Source organism: Ahaetulla prasina, chromosome 17 (genome assembly GCF_028640845.1).
Source record: "Ahaetulla prasina isolate Xishuangbanna chromosome 17, ASM2864084v1, whole genome shotgun sequence".
Lineage (NCBI taxonomy): Eukaryota > Metazoa > Chordata > Lepidosauria > Squamata > Colubridae > Ahaetulla > Ahaetulla prasina.
Window position 1 is genome coordinate 10,308,872 of NC_080555.1, and position 13,916 is coordinate 10,322,787.

The 13,916-nt window shown below is 48.7% G+C and overlaps 1 protein-coding gene across 3 annotated transcripts in view; it reads right to left on the reverse strand.

The window, feature by feature from the left end:
- Positions 1 to 3,555: 3,555 nt before the first annotated feature.
- Positions 3,556 to 13,916, reverse strand: part of SMG5 (SMG5 nonsense mediated mRNA decay factor) — a 67,206-nt gene continuing 56,845 nt past the window's right edge. Inside the window, exons 18-22 of one of the 3 annotated variants that reach the window (XM_058160171.1) lie at positions 12,512 to 12,671; positions 11,681 to 11,771; positions 9,624 to 9,698; positions 8,349 to 8,487; positions 3,558 to 5,822 (exon numbers count right to left, since the gene is read on the reverse strand). In XM_058160171.1, the coding sequence (XP_058016154.1) occupies positions 5,739 to 5,822; positions 8,349 to 8,487; positions 9,624 to 9,698; positions 11,681 to 11,771; positions 12,512 to 12,671 (549 nt within the window). In that variant the 3' untranslated portion in view covers positions 3,558 to 5,738. Of the gene's footprint in view, positions 5,823 to 8,348; positions 8,488 to 8,554; positions 8,893 to 9,623; positions 9,699 to 11,680; positions 11,772 to 12,511; positions 12,672 to 13,916 lie in introns of those variants that run through there. The other 2 variants (XM_058160170.1, XM_058160172.1) reach the window with 2 other exon arrangements.

The window sequence follows — 13,916 nt, forward strand, 5'->3', positions numbered from 1 at the left end:
GTCTTGGGTCGGTCCCCTTCCTTCCTTCCTTCCTTCTTCCCAACGTGGTTTCCTTGCCAGCCTTGATGGACGCCTGCCAAGACGCCCTCCTCGCCAGAGGGCCGGAGGGAATGAAAAAAGGGGCCTGTTGTCGCCGGAGCCACAACCCCGAAACCCGAGGAAGCAAGAAAGAAAAGCATTGAAAGCCCATCGCCCCCTCCCTCCCTCCCTTCCCCTCCAAGCCATAGCAAAACAACAGCAATATTTCTGACTTGGTGGCTGCAGGTTTAGGACAGGACAGAGGGAGGTCCAACCGTGTGTGTGTGTGTGTGTGTGTGTGTGTGTGTGTGTCTGTCTTTCCAAAGTCTCTTCCTAGAGGAGGCTGGACAATGTTTTGAAAAGTGCAAAGAGCCACCCTAAATGCTGACCACAAAGTGATTCACTTAGCAACGGTGGCAAAAAAAGTCATAAAATGGGGCAAAACTCACCCAACAAATTGGAAGAGGGAGAGAGACACAGAGAGAGAAAGAGAGAGGGAGAGAGGAAGGGAGGGAGAAAGAAAGAAAGAAAGAAAGAAAGAAGAAAGAAAGAAAGAAAGAAAGAAAGAAAGGAAGGAAGGAAGGAAGGAAGGAAGGAAGGAAGGAAGAAGGAAGGAAGGAAGGATGAAGGAAGGAGGGGAGAGAGAGGAAGGAAGGAAGGAAGGGGAGAGATAGAAAGAGAAAGAAAGAAAGAAGAGAGAAAGAAAGAAGGGAAGAAAGAAAGAGAAAGAGGGAAAGAAAGAAAGAAAGAAGAGAGAAAGAGGGAGAGAAAGAAAAAGAGAAAGAAAGAAGAAAGAAAGAAAGAAAGAGAAAGAATGAAAGAAAAGAAAGGGGAGAAAGAAAGAAAGAACGAGAGAAAGAGGGAGAGAAAGAAAGAAAAGAAAAGCTCTTCTGTTGGGAAGAATCGGCTCCATGGCCGGGAGAGACACTTGAGGGCGATGGGGTGATTTAAGGACACAATGGCCCTTTTTTGGCCGCTGGAGCAGCAACCAAGCCGAGAGAAAGGCAGAGACTCCGAGCAAAATGCAAAGTGGTTGCTCTGCCTCCCTTGGGCTTAAGGGAAAACAAGGGGAAAGACCTCATCAAGGGGCTGAGGCTGCTATGCATTTTAATTAGTCTGAAGAGAAGAGGGCAGCTTCCTCTGCCCTCCACAGCTGGACCAGCCAGTAAGGGGGACCACTTCACACACACACACACACACACACACGATGCCAACGGACCAGTGGTGAAATCCATTTTTTTTACTACTGGTTCTGTGGGCATGGCTTGGTGGGCGTGGTGTGGCTTGGTGGGCGTGGCAGGGGAAGGATACTGCAAAATCCCCATTCCCTCCTCACTCCTGGGGGAAGGATACTGCAAAATCCCCATTCCCTCCCCACTCTGGAGTCAGCCAGAGGTGGCGTTCGCTGGTTCTCCGAACTGCTCAAAATTTCCGCTACCGGTTCTCCAGAACCTGCTGGATTTCGTTCCTGCAACGCACCCAGTCCCGTCGTTTTCTTGGAAACGAAGCCTCCGGCCGACAAGGTGGCCTGAAAGCTAGGATAGATCTAACGGAAGAAACCACTCTGACCTTTAAGGCTTAGCAGTTGAGTGAGACTTTAAACTTGCCTCTTATCAGTCATGGAGGTCACACGTTTTCAAAAGTCCAGATGAATAACAGAATTGGAAGGGACCTTGGAGGTCTTTTAGTCCAACATCCGGCTCAAGCAGACCTTACTATTTTGGACAAAGGGCTGTCCAGTCTCTTCTTAAAAGTCTCCAGTGATGGGCATCCACAACTTCTGGAGGCAAGTTGTCCATTAGTTGTTCTCACTGTCATAAACTTTCTTAGTTCTTGGTTGCTTCTCTCCTCGGTTAGTTTCCATCCATTGCTTCTTGTCCTGCCCTCAGGGGCTTTGGAGAACAGCTTGACTCCCTCTTCTTTGGGGCAACCCCTCAAATACTGGAAGACTGCTATCATGTCACCCCCTGGTCCTTCTTTTTGTTAGACTAGCCAAACCCAATTACAGCAACTCTTCGTTGTTTTAGCCTCCAGTCCCATCATCATTATCTTTATTGCTCTTCTTTCCAGAGTTCTAAACTCAATTATCAAAAAGAGGGCTGTGTTCTGTCCCCCTCGCCTCCGTCCGAGCGATGACTTAATTAGCCGGCAACTATCAGCTCTGGCAGCAAACTAGTGAGCGTCTGCCAAGTGTCTCTGTTACCTCTCTTGATGCCGATGAACCAACCAGGAACAAACAGTACTTCAGCTTTAGTTAAGCAGTTGATTTGCTTGCCACGAAGGGGTATAACAGCCCTTGCTGCTTTTATATCCTGTGGGGTGTGGCTCCATGACTCAGCACTTCCTAGACCTGCCCCACCCTTGCTTCTGTTGTTCCCGCCTCTCCTGCCTACAAAACCTAGGGTCCAGCCAGGCCTGATTGCCATCAGCCGGGTCTGAAGGCATAGCCTTGGGGGGGGGGAAGAGTCAGGGGACGGAGGCCTTGTTATCTCTTCCACCTGGCCTGTTTCTGGCTCCTGGAGCTGAGCCAGGGAAGCCGGTGCTCCAGAGGTAAGTCCTGATAGCACTTCCCAAGTCACTTTTTGGCAGGGGGCCCGGCTCGGGGGATGCAGAGTGAAAATATTTACCACCATTTCTTGGTGCTCTCCAAGCTTGGTGGTTTTCTTGCAGTGTATTACCAAAATAGATAACACCACCAGTGCTATCACCACCACCCCTCGCACTGATAACATTACCTAGTTTGGTAATGAAACGCCTGCAAGAAACCCCACCAAGCTCAGACTCCAAAAGATCCTAGGTAAAGGTTCCCCTCGCACATATATGCTAGTCGTTCCCGACTCTAGGGGACGGTGCTCATCTCAGTTTCAAAGCCGAAGAGCCAGCGCTGTCCGAAGACGTCTCCGTGTTCATGTGGCCGGCATGACTCAATGCCAAAGGCGCACAGAACACTATTCCCTTCCTTTTTTTATACTTGCATTTTTTATGTGCTTTCGAACTGCTAGGTTGGCAGAAGCTGGGACAAGGAACGGGAGCTCACCCCATTACGCGGTGCTAGGGATTCGAACCACTGAACTGCCGACCTCTCGATCGACAACCTCAGCATTTTAGCCACCACGTCCCACCAAGGACCCTACAGGTGGGCTAATGTTAATTTTGCACTTCCTAAACCCCCAATGGGATGAAAGGGGGCTGCTTGAAAGCTCCGTGGGTCACCGAACAATAACTGTCTGGTTTTCTTTTTGGGAACCTTTCACGGTCGGGGTTATTCTGCCCCACCTGGGTTTATTTTGCTCCACCTGAAAAGATGCTTCTCCACAGACCAGGGAGCAGGTTCCATCCTTTGGAGTCCAGCAGGTGCTCCTTCTACCTGTCCAGGTGAGCATCAAGGAACGAAACCTCTTGCAAAAACAATCCCGCCCCCGAGGGATCGTTCTTCCCCCTCCTCAAAGTACGAATGAGGACTCTTTGATTTCACAAATGTTTATTATGGCAATGCAATTCCCCTTGCTCCAAAAATGATAAAAATTAAAAAAAAAATGCTCTTGACATGTGTCAACAGACAGGACAGCCGTGGCTCAGACCGATGCACCCCTCCCTTCCTCCCTCCCCCCCCCCCCCGAGAAGCACTTGAAGAGAACCCCCTGACCAGACCGCCAGCCTCGGTTTGCCGGAGGGGGGAGACCCTTAACGCTCTTCATTTTTTAAAAATGTCCCTTCTGAATGAGCTTCGATCCCAACCGCCCACCTCCCTCCCACCCCCAAAAAAAGCCCACAACCCCCAAGTTAAATCAATGCCAAAAATTGTGCCACAGATGTTGACGGTTGCAGAGTTCGCTCTCCTGCAGGTGTCTTAGAAGCCGAATGTGCTCAGACCTCCACCATCCCCCCCATTCGAACCCGCAGGCCAGCCCCGCTCCGAGTCTCTCGGCAGGCTTGAGGGGGCTTCTCCCCTTGATCCCTTCCTGGGTCAGAGGGAGGTGGGTGGGGGGCCAGGAGGGCTAATTCCGTTGCCGGGATTCAAAAGCAGGACCCATCGGCAGAATGCTGCTCTTCCTGGGCACCGTTTCTGCAACCGCAAGCTGGAGTGGGTCTGCCTACCACTCCAAAAGGGAAGGAGCTGAGAAGAGCTGCCTTCTCCTGGGAGGGGCCTTGGGTGGGTGGGGGGAGAGGGGAGGCATTAGAGGGAAAAGCAGAGAAAGAGAGAGAGAGAGACCGAGAAAGCAGCCAAAGGCCGTGGTTACCCGTGGCAGAGCCGCAACGCAGGTGGGAGAACGAGATCAAAATTTTCTCTGCCGTCGCACGAAGCGGAAAGGGGGTGGGGGCAGGTTGAGGATGCCGATGTCCGCATGGCTAGTGGAAGCCCCCACGCTTCCTTTTCCACGTCTAGGCAAGGCTGGGGGAGAAAAAAATGGATTTCCAGGCCCGCCACGCCCCACACGGTCAGAATAAGCTAAGCGCACGCACCCGAAGGACAACGTCTCTGGTGGTTATTACAGAGAAGAAAGGCAGGCGCTTGGTTAGGGACCACTGACTGATACCTGCCGCTTCGGTTATACCGAGTGGGGCAAAGCCAATCCCAGCGTCCTCTCCTGCATCGCACTTTCTACAGGGAAAGAGGGGGAAAAGAGGAGGCCAGGTTCATCCGAGTCAGTCCCCTGGTTTAAAAAAAACAACAACCAAAGTTAGTATCGGTGGTTTGGGGTTTTTTTTTTTTTAATTTTTCTATTATTTTTTTTTAGCTAGAAAGCCCCTTTTTCCCGTTCTGCAGGCCCTTCTCTTTTGCAGGGATTCTCACACACACACACATACACACAGCATCCAGGAAAGGGGCGAGGGAAGACGGCATGCAAAGGCTCCGGGGCTGCGGAGAAGGAAGGCATGGTTGCGACAGCTTCAGAGGAAAAGAATGAAAAAAAGGGGGAGGGGGACAAGGAATAAATAGCTTCCCGTCCTAAAACCTAAAACCCGTTTCCCTTGCGACTCTGGCCATTCTTTCCAAGGTTTCGAAGTCCGACCGGCGCCCCGGCCTCCCTCTGTCCTGCTCCGGAATGCAGGGACCCCCCCTCCGAAAAAAAACCCGAGTCAATTTCGCCCGAGAAACAAAGCAAGGGAGGAGGGACAAAAAAAGAGGGAACATTTAAGTTAAAAACAAAAGAGGAGAGCGTGCCCCCTTTCCCCACCGCTGGTTTCCAAGAGAGCCTCCTTTGGAGATCCTGATTGATTCCCGCTAGGATCACGCAGGCCCTTTGGGAAGGTTTCTCCCTGCAGTGAGGAAACGGGGGTGGGGGTAAATCAAGGGAATTTCCATTTTGTTTCATTGTTAAGCGCGGGAGGCGAGCCGCCGGCGCCTTTTCTGACAACGAGAAACCGAGCGAGCGTCGAGAACGGAACCCCCTCCCGCCCGCCGCTGTCTCTCCGGGACGCGGCCAAGGTGCGCCTCTCTCCCCCAGAGGGGCTGCGATGTCCCCACGCGCGCCACCTCCTCTGCGGGGAGGGGAGGTGATGGCGGGGCAGTTAGCGTGCGTGTTGTGTGCGCGTCCCCCGCGCCTGTGTGTTTGGCGCACACATCCCGGTTGCTCGGGTTTTTTCTTTTGGTGGGTTGCCGCCGCGGTTGCATCGTGTCCAAGTTAGCGCCTGCGGTTTGACGTTCTTTCGTTCCAATGCGGTGCGTCCAGAGACGGGCAGACGGAGCTTCAACCAACCCGGTGGTCCCGAGGGGCTCAGCCCATCTCCTTCCACTGCTTGTAAAACTCCACAACGTTCTGGATCTCAATGCTGGCGCTGGCCGCTGCTTGGATGGCGGACTGAGGAGGAGAGCAGAGGAAGGATTCCAGTGAGCAGTCCCAGCCTTGCAGCTCAGCCACCCTCAAGACCCCAGAGCTCATCTAGTCCAGCCCCCTGCCCCGGGCAGGAATCCACTGCTGTTGCCGTCCTGCGCGAACTGTCACTCTTCCTAGTTAAAAGGGTGTTATTGCTTTTTGTATGGGGGATTTTATCCCAGTAAGCTGCTTGCAGTCACCAGAGCAGTGCTAGTCAACCTGGACCCAACTGCCCACCAGTGGGCATTCCAGCTTTCATGGTGGGCGGTAAGGGTTTTGTCCGATACTGAAGCACTTTCCTTTTTTTTTAAATTTAATTGACTTTTTAAAAAAATTTCATAGCATTATTTTAAAACATTTTCATTAGGTTTTCATAAAATTCCCCATGACAATTTCAATTTCTGAAAATATACTATTTCTATCGCCCGTGCGTAAGTTTAGTTCACGTTACGTAAGTGAAACTGAATGGCGCTATAGTGCGACCGCAAACAAAAGAGCCTCGTCCCAGAATAGCTTGTGCATCTCCCCCCTCATCACCCAGCTGTAACAGACAAGCAGAGCTGGTAGCCACCCCCCCAAACCCAATCCACGATGCGTGAGGCATGCGCAGACAATGATACACGGCACATTACTGTGGAACCGGTGGGCGGTTAGAAAATTTTACTACTAACAGAGATACAAAAGTGGGCGGTAGGTATAAAAAGGTTGACTACCCCTGCACTAGAGAGTGAGCCGGGCAGCTATATAAATTTTCTTAAATAAATTAAGATCGTCTTTTGTCTCCCAACAAGGCATTTTTGGGAAGCGGTAATAGCAACGGGGAAGACCATCATTATTTTGAGAAGTTTATTTTGATTTGTCTTTCATAGTAAAGAAAGTCTAGGGCAGGGGTGTCAAAACTCAAGGCTCGCGGGATGCTTAAAATCTGGCCCCCAGTGCCAGGAAAAATGGGGCCAGGGAGGGGTGCGACCTCCTCCAGCCTCCGTTTTCGCTGGCAGAGGGAGGGCTAGCAAAACCAACTCAAAACGAAACGAAAGGAGAAAGGTTTCTTTCCCTTTTGCATTTCAGCCTCCAAGAAGGGACAGGAAACGAGAAAGGGAAAGAACAAAGACGAAGAAAAAGTAAAAGTAAAAAAGAAGATGGGAAGAGACCAAGGAAGGAAAAAGAAGGAAAGAGGGAAGGAAAGGAAGAAGAAAGGAGAATGAAGAGGGAAGACAAAAGAAAAGAAAGGAAAGGAGATTAGAATGAGAGTGTGGGAGGTTAAGTCCACAAGTCTTAAAAGAGCCAAGTTTGCAGACCCCTGGACTAGAAGACCTCCCAGGTCCCTTCCAACCCTGGGAGTTGAAGTCCACAAGTCTTAAAAGAGCCAAGTTTGCAGACCCCTGGACTAGAAGACCTCCCAGGTCCCTTCCAACCCTGGGAGTTGAAGTCCACAAGTCTTAAAAGAGCCAAGTTTGCAGACCCCTGGACTAGAAGACCTCCCAGGTCCCTTCCAACCCTGGGAGTTGAAGTCCACAAGTCTTAAAAGAGCCAAGTTTGCAGACCCCTGGACTAGAAGACCTCCCAGGTCCCTTCCAACTCTGGGAGTTGAAGTCCACAAGTCTTAAAGAGCCAGTTTGCAGACCCTGGACTAGAAGACCTCCCAGGTCCCTTCCAACTCTGGGAGTTGAAGTCCACAAGTCTTAAAAGAGCCAGGTTTGCAGACCCCTGGACTAGAAGACCTCCCAGGTCCCTTCCAACTCTGGGAGTTGAAGTCCACAAGTCTTAAAAGAGCCAAGTTTGCAGACCCCTGGACTAGAAGACCTCCCAGGTCCCTTCCAACTCTGGGAGTTGAAGTCCACAAGTCTTAAAAGAGCCAGGTTTGCAGACCCCTGGACTAGAAGACCTCCCAGGTCCCTTCCAACTCTGGGAGTTGAAGTCCACAAGTCTTAAAAGAGCCAGTTTTGCAGACCCCTGGACTAGAAGACCTCCCAGGTCCCTTCCAACCCTGGGAGTTGAAGTCCACAAGTCTTAAAAGAGCCAAGTTTGCAGACCCCTGGACTAGAAGACCTCCCAGGTCCCTTCCAACCCTGGGAGTTGAAGTCCACAAGTCTTAAAAGAGCCAAGTTTGCAGACCCCTGGACTAGAAGACCTCCCAGGTCCCTTCCAACTCTGGGAGTTGAAGTCCACAAGTCTTAAAAGAGCCAAGTTTGCAGACCCCTGGACTAGAAGACCTCCCAGGTCCCTTCCAACCCTGGGAGTTGAAGTCCACAAGTCTTAAAAGAGCCAGGTTTGCAGACCCCTGGACTAGAAGACCTCCCAGGTCCCTTCCAACCCTGGGAGTTGAAGTCCACAAGTCTTAAAAGAGCCAAGTTTGCAGACCCCTGGACTAGAAGACCTCCAAGGTCCCTTCCAACTCTGGGAGTTAAAGTCCACAAGTCTTAAAAGAGCCAAGTTTGCAGACCCCTGGACTAGAAGACCTCCAAGGTCCCTTCCAATTCTCTGTCGTTCTAGTCTATGCCGGACACCTACCTGCATGGGAGCAGAAAGTTTGCTGGGATCCTCAAGTTGGAAGCCGGTGATGACGGTCACCATGCCAGCCGTGTCGTCTTCGCTGCCTCCCTGAGAGGCGGTCAGCTGCTTACAGCTGTCCAAGATCTTATAGAGGTTCCTGGGAAGGGAGGAAGGACGGACACAAGGTGGAAACAAGGCAGTAGGAGAGAGAGAGAGAGAGAGAGAGAGAGAGAGAGAGAGAGAGAGAGATAGCAACCCCCAGGTACAGGTAGTCCTCAAGGTACAACCACAACCGAACCCAACATTTGTGTTGCTAAGTGAGACATTGGTTAAGGGAGCTTTGTCCCATTTTACGACCTTCCTTTCCTCGTTTTTTTTTTAAGTGAATCGCCCCAACTGATACGTTAGTAACCCGGTTGTTAAGTGAATCGGGCTTCCCCTTTGACGTTGCTTGCCAGGAGGTCGCAAAAAGGTGATCACGTGACCTCGGGACGTTGCGGACTGTCGTCAATACGAATCTGTTGCCAGGTGTCTGGGTTTTGATCACGCGACCACGGGGACGCTGCAATGGTTGTTAAGTGTGAAAAACGGTCCCCGGTTAACTTTTTTTCAGTGCTGTTGTAAACTTGAACTGTCCGCGTAAGCTGCAAGTCACCATGCACCACACATGAGTGCGCTGGCCAGTCGCTGGGCCAACCCAGTTCCAAACAAGCCACAGCCCAGTAGGGGTCCCACGGCCCTGAGGTTGGGGACCCCCGAGTTAAGGGATTAAGTCCACAGGCTTACTGTCAGATCTGTATATCTGCCATTCTTCGTGGAAGAAGGGTGTGTGTGTGGATTTGGAGTTCTCACATTTAGTTCTTTTCCTATGTGTTCCAAGTATCCAATTTCCTGCCTGGTCCCCTTTGTATAAACTTTAACCTGATTTCTAAGGAAATCAGGAATGTCTGGAGAACTTCCCGACGGTCTCGGGAAATGAAAGGGAAGGTGGTGGTGGAAATGAGTGGATTGTAAGATGACCCTGAGAAGCTCTTTGTATCTGTTTTTCAGACAGGCTGGTGCAATTCGCATTCACATTGGTCGGAATCCACATCGGAAGGTGGGCAGGGGTTCCTAATTTCCTTTATCCCGAACTGCACGCCCTGAGGGGCCCCAGAGCCTGCTTTGAGTTTTGACTTGCTCTCATCCCTTTCAATAAAACTTTCCTTTTGAAAACAAAATTCTCAAGAGTTCGTACTTTCTCGGAAGGGTAGGGTGAGGGGGAAAGGGGAGTAAGCTGGTCCTTACACTTACCAAGCATCTAAATCTTGTCTCTTCAGCTTATGCCTCTCAAAACTTTTCCCGACTTCTTTCTGACAGCGAATGTACCTGGAGAGAAGAGAATAATAATAGTATTAAGTAGTCATGACCTTACTCCGGTAGCGAAAGAGGCGAATGATGTGCAAGCACTAGCAACGAAGGTCAAGGAGCCCAGTGGAAAAAAAATGGGGGTAACCGAGGTTAAATATAAGGAAGGAAAAACTAGCCGTAAGAGATGCAGCAAATAGCTTTAGAACTGAGGGTGGAGAAAGTTTCTGTCTCTGTGATGGAGAAATATCAACCCAAGGAAAGTTTTTTCCCGAACGCCATCACTCTGCTAAACAAATATTTCCCTCAACACTGTCAAACTATTTTACTAAATCTGCACTACTATTAATCTTCTCATCGTTCCTATCACCCATCTCCTCTCACTTAGGACTGTATGACTGTAACTTTGTTGCTGTATCCTTACGATTTAACCTTACGACTGATATTGTTTCCCGATTGTTTATTTGTTCCCTATGACTATCATTAAGTGTTGTACTTTATGATTCTTGATGAATGTTTCTTTTCTTTTATGTACACTGAGAGCATATGCACCAAAGACAAATCCCTTGTGTGTCCAATCACACTTGGCCGATAAAGAATTCTATTCTATTCTATTCTATTCTATTCTATTCTATTCTATTCCATTCCATTCCATTCCATTCCAGTCCAGTCCAGTCCAGTCTATTCTCTATTCCATTCCATTCCACTGTATATATTATTCTATTCTATTCTTCCATTCCATTCCATTCTATTTCATACCTTGTTGAAGGTATCTTTTCTTTTATGTACACTGAGAGCATACGCACCAAGACGAATTCCTTGTGTGTCCAATCACACTTGGCCAATAAAAAATTCTATTCTATTCTATTCTATTCTATTCTATTCTATTCTATTCTATTCTATTCTATTCTATTCTAATTTTCTATGCTATCATTAAGTGTTGTACCTTATGATTCTTGATCAAGGTATCTTTTCTTTTATGGAAACTGAGACCGTATGCACCAAAGACAAATTCCTTGTGTGTCTAATCACACTTGGCCAATTAAAAAAAAAATCTATTCTATTCTATTCTACTGTATATATTATTCTATTCTATTCTATTCTATTCTATTCTATTCTATTCTATTCTATTCTATTCTATTCTATTCTATTCTATTCTATTCTATTCTATTCCATACCTTGACGAAGGTATCTTTTCTTTTATGTACACTGAGAGCATACGCACCAAGACAAATTCCTTGTGTGTCCAATAAACTTGGCCAATAAAAAAAATAAACTTGACCAATACATTTTTTTTCTAAATTCTAAAAAAAGGATTATTTTTGTACAGATATTTAAAAATTATCACACTAAACAGCTGCTTACAGCTTTTTGCTTAATTTTTTCTTTCTTTCAAAAACTCCTTCCCAAGGCCATTCTTTCCTGTATAGGTCGTCCTCAACTTAAAGACCATAATTGACCCCCAAATTTCTGTTGCTAAGCGAGACACTTAAGGACCTTTTGTCCCATTTTACAACCTTTCTTGCCATAACTGTTTAAGTGAATCGTTGCAGCTGTTAAGTTAGTCACACGGTCGTTAAGTGAATCCAGGTGCCCTGTCAAGTCGCAAAAGGGGATCAGGAGACCCTGGCACATTGCAACGGTCATAAATATGAGTCAGTTGCCTCTGAATTTTGATCACGTGACCATGGAAATGCTGCAATGGTCGCCAGGCATGAAAAACGGTCGTAAGTCCCTTCTCAGTGCTGCTGTATCTTTGAATGGTCACTAAATGAACTGTCGTAATTTGAAGACGACCTGTAGTTTCACGAGTAGCAAAAACCACCTTCCCAATCAATGAAAAATAAGGGGACAAAGCAGCTTCTTTTAAATTTCCTTTTCTTCTTTGGAATGTCGTTCATTCAAAATGTTTCAACGGAGGGTAATTTTGACATTTGGAATGTTTTTTCCCCGCCTGATGAATCTGTGGAGGCAAAAGCCGAACAGGGGCAGGACCACCTTACCTGTTTCCCTTTTTAAATTCTGCTTCTAAGTATCGGATGCTGTCGCGAGCGCCTGCATTCTCCTTCTTCAGGAAATCTAAGCCGTCAATGACTAAAAAAGCAGAAAACGAGAGTTAAGCATTCTGGTTACTTCCTCGTAGGTCACCGAGCAGACGGACCACCCGCCCCCTGCAACCTCAAGTCCCAAGGGGGGCTCGGAAACCTTCCTAAAGCCATTGAAAAATTTTAGCAACCGGTTCTCTGCCTGGTTTGCTGGGTGGGTGTGGCCATGGGTGGGCATGGCCTAGTCGGCTTCCTGCACCGTGGGGTGGGGGGGTGGGGGGGAAGGACTTTTTGCTTTCCTCAAGTCTCCAGTGGTTGAAAACGGCCTTCCCTGGGCTCCAGAGGCTGGAAAAGAGCCCGTTTCTGGGCTTCTAGTAGGCCCGTTTTTTGCCCTCCCCAGGTTCTGAAGGCTTTTCTTGAGCCTCCGGGAGGGCAAAAACGGCCATTTCCAGTAGGTCCATTTTTCACTGTACCAGAGCTTCCATGTGGGCCCTGCACTTAACCTGGCATCCAAAACGTGCCACGTGGAGACTCCGGGGAGGGGAGGGGTCAGCCAGTCCTTGCAACTACCGGTTCGGCGAATCAGATTAAAATTAACATCCGGTTCTCCAGAACCGGCTGAATCCCGCCCCTGCATGTTTCTCATGGCCCGACATTCCCAGACACCTTCCTCTTCCCTTCCAGGCAGCCATTTTTTGAGGTACAGAAGAAACTTCCCTGGGCTAAATCTACTAGGAATAAGCCAGAAGGGATCCATTCTGCTTCAGCTTCTACTTGAGTTCTGCTTACCTGTCCGCGGAATGATGACAATGAATCTGCCGCTGGCGGCCAGCTGCCTGATGGGACTGAGATGCTGGCAAAGGGCCTGGGTGTCCGGGACCAGATAAGGGGACATCACACACTGAGCCTTGGGTTGCTGGAGACTGCCTTCCAGCTGGGACACTTCCAGCTTTTTGAGGGAAGGAGCGGGGAAAAAATGGAAACAAGAATCTTTAGTGAAGAAGCGAGTGGCTCCTTGCAACTACCGGTTCGTGAATCAGATTAAAATTAACATCCGTTCGCCTGAACCGGCTGAATCCGCCCCTGCAACCTCGAGTCCCAAGGGGCTGGAAACCTTCCTAAAGCCATTGAAAATTTCTGTTGCTAAGCGAGACACTTAAGGACCTTTTGTCCCATTTTACAACCTTTCTTGCCATAACTGTTTAAGTGAATTATTGCAGCTGTTAAGTTAGTCACACGGTCGTTAAGTGAATCGTTGCAGCTGTTAAGTTAGTCACACGGTCGTTAAGTGAATCGTTGCAGCTGTTAAGTTAGTCACACGGTCGTTAAGTGAATCCAGGTGCCCTGTCAAGTCGCAAAAGGGGATCAGGAGACCCTGGCACATTGCACCCGTCATAAATACGAGTCAGTTGCCTCTGAATTTTGATCACGTGACCATGGAAATGCTGCAATGGTCGCCAGGCATGAAAAACGGTCGTAAGTCCCTTCTCAGTGCTGTTGTATCTTTGAATGGTCACTAAATGAACTGTCGTAATTTGAAGACGACCTGTAGTTTCACGAGTAACAAAAACCACCTTCCCAATCAATGAAAAATAAGGGGACAAAGCAGCTTCTTTTAAATTTCCTTTTCTTCTTTGGAATGTCGTTCGTTCAAAATGTTTCAACGGAGGGTAATTTTGACATTTGGAATGTTTTTTCCCCGCCTGATGAATCTGTGGAGGCAAAAGCCGATCAGGGCAGGACCACCTTACCTGTTTCCTTTTAAATTCTGGGCTTCTAGTAGGCCCGTTTTTTGCCCTCCCCAGGTTCTGAAGGCTTTTCTTGAGCCTCCGGGAGGACAAAAACGGCCATTTCCAGTAGGTCCATTTTTCACTGTACCAGAGCTTCCATGTGGGCCCTGCACTTAACCTGGCATCCAAAACATGCCACGTGGAGACTCCTGGGAAGGGAGGGGTTAGCCAGTCCTTGCAACTACCGGTTCGGCGAATCAGATTAAAATTAACATCCGGTTCGCCTGAACCGGCTGAATCCCACCCCTGCATGTTTCTCATGGCCCAACATCCCCAGACACCTTCCTCTTCCTTTCTAGGCAGCCATTTTTTGAGGTACAGAAGAAACTTCCCTGGGTTAAATCTACTAGGAATGCGCCAGAAGGGATCCATTCTGCTTCAGCTTCTACGTGAGTTCTGCTTAC